At 35.2% G+C, this 8,872-nt stretch overlaps 1 protein-coding gene across 1 annotated transcript; it reads right to left on the reverse strand.

Moving 5' to 3' along the window:
* Positions 1–3,699: 3,699 nt before the first annotated feature.
* Positions 3,700–4,778, reverse strand: LOC140744444 (uncharacterized). The gene has a single exon (XM_073076030.1). The coding sequence runs from the start codon at positions 4,588–4,590 to the stop codon at positions 3,832–3,834; it is 759 nt and encodes a 252-aa protein (XP_072932131.1). The 5' UTR covers positions 4,591–4,778; the 3' UTR covers positions 3,700–3,831.
* Between the last annotated feature and the right edge of the window lie 4,094 nt (positions 4,779–8,872).

Consider the following 8,872-nt stretch of genomic DNA (forward strand, 5'->3'; position numbering starts at 1 on the left):
GGTACCATGATATAGTAGGTCATGACCTCCCCATACGTCTCATATTGCATGTAAAGGAAACTACAGTGGTCAAAGAATTTAAGAAAAAAAGGATAATGAAGGTGGAAGAAGAGTACAAGGTAGAAGTAGCGTAGGTAGTGTAGTTTAGTTACAAAAATAATGAAAAGGAACTGGAACTATACGGTCATTTCTCGGGACAGTTCGGTTGTTCAGTACAAATTGGTGGACTTTTGAATTAATGGCCGTGACGATAACCGGAAGTTTGGAAGTCGCTCGACAGCCTCCGCCAAGGTTTAATCGTTACATAGTGATAACATCCGGGAGAGATAAACGTGAACTCCGAACTATGGAAATGATTGTTATGAATTGCCACTAGTGGTTGACCATTTAATTACTGAAAGGGTTTAGGGATTTCTTAACATGAAATATTATTTTTTTAGGTTAGGTTAGGTTTATGGATCTACTTCAACATCAATTAGTCTGTTTCACTCCCTTGGACTCAGTTCGCCTATCAGAGTTTTGTTATTAGTTTTAAAGTTGGATTACAATTTCGACCATAGTTTTCCGTACTTTCCAGGCACAATTACGATTACGATTTCCTAAAACATTGAGAATGTTAGGTTATAATAAAATACGTCAATTTTTTATAAAACCAAAATTTGAAATAAGTTATTAGATTATAACTATCATAATAAAATAAATAAAAATAAAATAAAATAAGCCTTTATTACTGCACAAGTTACAAACTAAGTATTTTGAGGTTTTACACTTTGAAATTTACACATGTATATGTTTTTAATGTTTTGTTATTATTATTGTTTTCTCTTTTTTTTTTCTTAAATTCGGCAAACTTTATTCCCCTGTAGCAGCTTGTCTTCCGACAAAGGCCTCCTCTAAAGATTTCCATTCATCTCTATCCTTAGCTATCCTGATCCATCGTGGGCCAGCTATCTTTTTAATATCGTCTTCCCACCGTTTCAATTGTCTTCCCCTTTTTCTTGTCGCCTCTCGTGGGTACCATTCTGTTATAGATCTTGTCCATTTCTCTTCCTTTTCTCTTAACATATGCCCTATCCATCTCCATTTAAGTTTTTTCGAGACTGTCTGTACATTTTTAAATTTGGTTTTGCTTTTGATTTCTTTCAGTCTTATTCTGTCTCTTCTCCTAACTCCAATTACACTCCTTTCGATTCCGTTTTGACATACATTTAATTTATTGCATAGCCGGTCTGTCAATGCCCATGTTTGGCAACCGTACGTCAAGCAGGGTAAAATGCACGTGTTATATATTTTACTTTTATATGCTATAGGTATTTCATTGTTTTTCATAACTTCACTTAGAGACCAGTATCTTTTCCAGGTATTTGTCACTCTTCTTTCTATTTCTTTTTGCATGGAATTAGATGTCGATATCAGTTGTCCTAAGTACACATATTCATTTACATATTCTATTTCTTGGTTATTTATTCGTATAGTATATGTTTGTATGAAATTTGTCATAATCTTAGTTTTAGATGTATTTATTGATAACCCGGCTTTAGCACTTTCATCCGACAACTGTTGTAACATTTGCTCTAAATTTCTTGGACACTCTGAGAATAAGATCAAATCGTCCGCAAAACGAAGATGATTGAGATTTTCCCCATTGATATTCAGACCGTTCTGGGACCAATCCAGGGCCCGGAAAATCATCTCCAAAACCGCAGAAAATAGTTTTGGAGATATCGGATCGCCCTGGCGGACACCTCTACCTACTGGGAATTCCTCTCCTGTTGTTTCCAGCCTAACAGTTGCAGTGCTCTTTGCATAAATATTTTTTAAAAGTCTAATGTACTTTGATTCTACACCCTGCCTACCTAGTGCTTCCCATATGTATTGGTGATCCAAGCAATCGAAAGCCTTGTTAAAATCAACGAAAGCTAAGTAATAATGTTTGTTATATTCTTGGTATTTCTGAATAACTTGTCTTACTACATGGATATGATCTATAGTGGAATAGTTGCTTCGAAAACCCGCTTGTTCTTTCGGTTGGTTTCCATCGAGAGTCCTGGTAATTCTAGATAGTAGTATTTTGGAGAATACCTTGTAAATGTTCGAAATCAAACTTATTGGCCTATAATTTCCAATATCACTTTTGTCCCCTTTTTTGTGCAACAGTATTATTGTTGATTTCGTCCAGTCATCTGGGATATACTCAGATCTTATGATTTCATTAAATAGCTCTGTTAAATGCGGAGTAATGGCTGATACTGATATTTTGAGAATTTCGTTTGTAATTCGATCTGGGCCGGTAGCTTTCTCACGTTTCAAGGAATTTATAGCTCTGGTTATTTCTTCTTTTAATAAGTCAGGTGGATCCTCTTGTTCTACTATTGTTTGTTCTGACGCGGATTTTTTTAGATTGTGATTCTGATACAAATTCCGATAGTAATCTGTAGCAATTTTAATAATTTCAGATCTTTTTGCAGTGCGATTTCCGTCCTTTCTTAGCATATTTGGCATCCACGTCTTTATTTGGTCTAATTCTTTAATGGCTTTTGTAATACCGCCCGTTCTTTCAATATATTTCTTCATTACATTTATTCTTTTTGATTTTCGGTCTTTTCTTATTTGCTCATTGATTTTTTTACTAATTTCAGTATTTTTTTGCCGGTTTATATTTGATTTGTTCCTGCTTATAAGTTCTTTCCTTTCGTAAAGCAAATTTTGAGTTTCTAACGATATCATATTTTTATTGGTTGCATTTGTTTTTCTAGTTTCTGACTTAAGTATATTTACTAGCCTGTCGTATTTTTCTTGGATTGGTATATTTCCTTTCATTTTCTTACTTAATGAACTGTTCAGGTTATCCAGATATGTATCGCTATTCCCAGTGAATATAGGAGTTATATATTTATTGTGGAACTTCCTACTTTTCTTTATATTCCCAGCCGTGAGTGTTGCTCGAACCATTCTATGGTCCGTGTTAAAGTTTAAATTTTTGACTACAGTTACATCATTAAAAGCTTTCGGATTATTCGATAAAATGTAATCAATTTCGTTCTTGTACAATCCATTGGGGGCGACCCATGTCCATTTCTTCGCAGTTTTCTTCTGAAAGAAGCTATTTAGGATGCTTAGTTTATTTTCAGAACAAAATGTGACTAGTCTTATGCCATTATTGCTTCTTTTACCGTATCCGTGTTTCCCTATTATGTATTCTTCTCCCTTATTGCATAGTCCGACTTGTCCATTGAAGTCACCCATTATGATGATATTCTTGTTAGCACTATTTAGAGTAGTTTGCAATTGTCTGTAGAAATTTTCAGTTTTTTCGATATCCTCGGGTTTGTTAGATTCGGTTGGTGAGTATGCTTGGATTATGGTCCACAATGTATAGTCTTTCTGTGTTGGTAGTTTTATATTAAGAACAGCTATTCTTTCCGAAATTCCTTTGATTTCATCTATTTTGTCCACCATGTCCTTTTTTATAAGAAATCCTACTCCATGCATTCCTGGTGTCTCACCTTTATAGTGTAGAATATATCGTCCATTGTCTATTATACCTTCTCCAAGTTTTCTTACTTCGCTGATCCCTAGTATATCCCAATTTAGATTTTCTAAAGCAGTTTCGAGTTCTAAAAGTTTTTCCGGGGTTCTTAATGATCTAGCATTGAGGGTAGCTATGTAGATATTAGTTGCTTTTTTGTATATAATGCAATTCTTCCTTAGAGGGTCGTGGTCATTTTCCCCCACGATGACCAGTCGGCTTGGGGGAGGTATGTTGTTTCCAATTGTTTTATTTCCTATTTCATTGTTTTGTTTGTTTTCCCGTTTGCCGATGTTTAGTTGCTATTGGTTTTTTCCTCCAGGGTAAATTGAAAGTGAGTTTGATCTGCCACGCATTATATCGAAAGCATTCGTGCGATTTGCTTTGGATGACGTAAATGTCTGTTGTTTTTTGGGTTGGCTGCTAGATTGAGGCGACAGAGATACTTCCCTTTTTCTTTTGTCTTTGTTTGATTTATTTTCTTTAATGATTAGCTTGTCATAATGTATGTATGCAATGTTACCTTTACTTCTTTCCTCGATTACTTTAGGTTGTAAAGCTTTTCTTATTTCAATAACTTCTTTAGGATAATCTTCTGTAATATATATGCGTTTGTTTTTAAGTAGGTTCTTCTTTTTCATTATCTCTTTCTTCTTCAAGCTATTCACAAATGAAAGTAGGACAGGCCGTGGTTTGTCGCTCTCCTTGTTTATTTTCCCAATTCTGTGGATTTTGTTTACCTCCCATTCCTCCACATTTAATTCCAGCCTCTCCCTGAAAATTTTCAAAACAACGCTTAGGAGTTCTAACGTGGAATTATTCTCCTCCTTCAAACCAAAAATGACTATATTGTTGTTTCGCTTTTCCTTCTTTAGATACTCGATCTCTTTTTCAAGCCGTTCCACTTTTAATTTCAAGTTTTTATTTTCTGCTAGGATAGGTTCCAATTTCATGTCCATTCTATCCATTATTGTTTTGGTAATAGTCTCTGTTTGTTGTGCTGATTGAGTTTGCATTTCAATTTTCATTTTATCAAATAACATTAAAAATTGTTCTTCCATTTTTAAAAGCGTGTAATGGAACGTATTACTAAGTTCTGGCAACACTGATTTACCTCTATTGTCTCTGTCAGTTTGCTGATGACTTACGTATTATGTTGTCAATGTCTTGTGACAAGTTCTTGACCTCACTTTTCGATATTTTCAACTTAATTTCTTCAGTGTGTTGGAATTATGGCGCGACTTTTAAATGTAAACTGCACTCCACGATACTTCAGGTTTTTATTCTGCACTGATTAGTTGTTACTGGGAAGCTACTATTATTTTTAAATGACGTTTTAATGCAGACGGACAATACTGTGATGTTTACGCTTTGAGAACCGGAAACGGAAAAAACTATCATATGATATAACAAATCCATGCAAATTAATGCTTACCGTATTTTTTGTTTGTGACCCAAAAATAACTCTCGAATTGTGACCCGCAATTCTGTGGAATCACCTTTACAAGTCCTTTTTATTAGGGCCGTATGTTCTCCCTAATGAGTAAAAATATTAATAGCCCTGTTATTAATTACAATCGCGAGAGTAATTTATTATGTTACTAAGACCAGCTTAATCGTACGTTGGGTCATGGTGTTTTCGCCCTTACACCCATTAATTTTGGTGTGCAAATCCCCTGAAGAAATAATAAAGATATGTTATTCATTAATCATGTAGGTGATATAGAAATCTTTAGATAGGAATTAGGTAAGGTTTGGGTATTGTTTTTATGGCTTAATGGTATTTGATGCTTTAATCCAATGTATACATCTACGATTGCCAATTTGGCAAAATATAGTTATCGATAAATATGTTTTCTTTTTTTCTTTTTGATAATAATTAGGTAGCAAACGATTATGCAGGTAGACAGGTAGTGCAGGTCGTCTGCGTACTAGCTGGATGGTAAGCGGCTGCTGCTGTCCATGATCATCTGCAATCATCCTCAGATAAGATCATATTCTTACTTGAGGTTGGCCACAAATGCGTTGCGACTCCTGAGGACTAAGCTACAACGCCTTGTATGAGTGTGTTACCCTTACCACACCCTTCAAACCAAACACAGCAGCTGTTAATCGAATTTTTATTCGAAATTTTTATTTTTTATTTTTTTTTGTGTTTTTTATGTGATTTTGTATTTTGTCATAATGATTGCTGTAGTCCTTGTTTTCGTGAATAAATGTTATTATTATTATTATTATTATTAATACTGCTGATATTAGGCAGATATAGGTGTAGCATTGTATCGTTGGAGTCGAATCACAAAGAACTTACCATCTATCATCTACTACATTCTATCATCTAAGAGTAACTATGGATTTGGTCCGCTTTACCTTTTTTTTTATAATATAGGAGTAGCAAACGAGCACACAGTCAACCTGATTGTAAGTGGCTACTGCCGCCCATGGACATCTGTAATCAACCCCAGATAGGATTAGATATTCCTACCTGAGGTCGGCCACAGATGCGCCGCTATCCTTGAGGACTAAGCTGGAACGCCTCGGAAAAGTCCGTCTCCCTTACCACACCCTTCAAAACACACCTTAACATCCATCGAATTATTGACCACACAGTGCATTTTAAATCCCGATTTTCACATGTACTTTTGAAACTGACAAAATTTACTGCATGTTGTAGTGCAGCAAAAAAATGAAGTCTACAGCAGCTTGCGATAGATTTCACGGAACTATCTTTTTCGAAAATCCGATAGCGCAATTTTTCGTGAACTGTCGAAAAATGAACCATATTTAGTTACTATTTCTTTGGAACATGACGGTTACTGAAACATGCTACCGTATTGTGGGATGTAAAGACTTTATTGTAATGATTCCAACCTTTGTAGTGTCCCACGACCTTATGGTGGCGCTCGAGTTAATCGAGAGTTGCATTCTGGTCGAAGACTTCAGCAAGAGCAATCGAACAGAGATATAGTTTTGATACCTGTACACACTAGTGATTAGTGTGTACTTACTTAGGTATAATTGTAATATCGTTATGTCACGTCACGTTATGCTGGGCTTGGTCTCCTCTCAGAATGAGAAGGATAAGGCCATAGTCCACCGCGCTGGCTAAGTGCGTATCGGTAGACTTCACATACTTTTGAGTTTTTTTTTATATAAATCTCTTAGGTATGCAGGTTTCCTCATTATGCTTTCATTCACCGTTTTAAGTAAGTGATAATTATTTTCTAATACGCACATAACTTCAAAATCAAGCGCCTCTGGGATTTGAACCTCTGATCCCTCGTTCGTGAGGTCGAGTTTCTTAACCATTAGGCTTTTGATGATTTTTATTTATATCGTTATATATGTACCGCTTATGTGACTATATTATTTCAAGATGACTTTGATTGACACATGTGTACTATGTACTTACGCCGACATTTCGAAATCATACCTAACCTGTGGTCCAAGCAGATCAAATAAAACAAATTTCCAAACGAACAACGCACATTAAATTCGTTGCAATAATAAAATGTGAAAATGTTTGACGCGTTAACATTTTAAAGCCTCGTAAAATATCGCCGCATTTTATTTCATTCGAGTCCAATGTTGAATATTCATACGTTGTATGCACGCGGTCGAAATTTGGAATTTGTTAAATAATATTTGATACGACACAAGATTCGGTTATGGAATTGGTATGTAGGTAATCATATTACAATATCGTGCTTTTAAAAATTTGCAATCGTGGAACTTTATATGCAACTAAGGATCTGTGCTCACTGCAGGTACGGTATGGCAGATAAATTTTGCGCGAATAAAATTGCAAGTCGGCAGTACGAAGGTAGAATTGAAATTTCAATGTTTATATGGGTCTAAAAAATAATCGCTTTCCGTGCCGAAACTGAGAGCAGGCCCTATCTCGTCTGTCGAAGGTTTCTTTAACGTCTACCCAGAGGCTTCACTTTCCAGAAATGTACTTACAATTTTTATGTCAACAAAGATTTAATTAATAAATAATCAACGCCTATATACATTCGACAAGGTATAAATTTAATGTATGAGACCTATGATTCCGACCGAAATACTATAACGCCCTTCAAAACGAGTCACTCAATATAAATTTTGCACAGTCTAGCCACCAATCAATTATTTACATTACCGCACAAAATTGAATTTATGGTTGGATGATGCTGAATTTTAATATGCCAGCGCGTTAAAACATGTAGTGATAGTCGAATAGTTGAAGCTCCACCTCTCAGTCAGGGTGTTCGAGGCTCGAATCCTAGACACGAAACTCTGTTTTTTAAAAGACTATTAGAATTTAATTATGACTTGCTTTATTGTTTAACGGAACCGCCATAAGGAAAACCCTGAGAGCTCTTAAAACAAATTGTCAAGGGTGTGTGCGACCTACCAATCTGCACTTGTGCAGCGCGGTGAACTAAGCTCTAAATCCCTCTTACTCTAAGAAGGGACCTGTGCCCAGCTGTGGGACAATATTGAGTTGACGCTTTGAATGTCGGCTGACGCTGAGTTTCAACAATTGGCTTACACTGATAAGATGCAATTTACACTAAAAATTGTATTTTTTACAAATAGCTTGTATGTGACTTGCTGCTTTTATAATAGAAGACACTGGAAAATGAAAAAAAAAACTTTTTTAAAATTACGAACAAACATGGATGGCGTCAGTTAAAGCCGTTTCAATATTTCCTCGTACGTACTTCACGCATGATAACATATAAACACAACGTTTTTAACATCAAATGAATCGTACGAAAATATAAAACTCCCATTCAATTTAAAACATGCTGAAATGCAGCTTAAATAAAATATTTTGACAAAAAACTTTCGCGAAAACAGAAATTCGTTTCCATCTCCGTTCGGCAAACATGAACAAATTTAAATATTTTATATCATTTTCGACTAATCCTCATTCGTTGAAAATCCTGGATCTTCTTGATTTAAGCGCAAAGGAATCTTATGTTTAATATCTTAGCTTACGACTTTTTGATAACCTTTTCGATTTTACATATGTAAAAAAATTATGGTTTGGTTTGTACGTGCCGACTGACTCACATATGGGGTGACTATCTCTGATCAGGTTCAGGTAGAACCACTGCTATATATAGTTTGTTGTCAATAGGCATGATAACTGTATTAAAAAAATCAAAGAATAAATGATTTAAGTAAAAACAATATATTGAAAGGATTCTCAAATTGACCCAGTTTGAAAAAAAACCTTAAGATTTATTATATTTTCAATAGAATGAAACTATAAAGTATTGCAGTCGGCCATCTTGTCTGAAACGCTAATCGGTGCGCAAATGGCGTCACTTTTGGGTGTCACTGAATTGCTTG

This window comes from Epargyreus clarus, unplaced genomic scaffold (assembly GCF_041222505.1).
Source record: "Epargyreus clarus isolate Ecla_fem2 unplaced genomic scaffold, WU_Ecla_fem_2.2 ptg000008l, whole genome shotgun sequence".
NCBI lineage: Eukaryota > Metazoa > Arthropoda > Insecta > Lepidoptera > Hesperiidae > Epargyreus > Epargyreus clarus.

Coding starts and splice junctions, on each gene's coding strand:
- LOC140744444 (XM_073076030.1), bottom strand. CDS start 4,590: ATGGAAGAACAATTTTTAATGTTATTTGATAAAATGAAAATTGAAATG.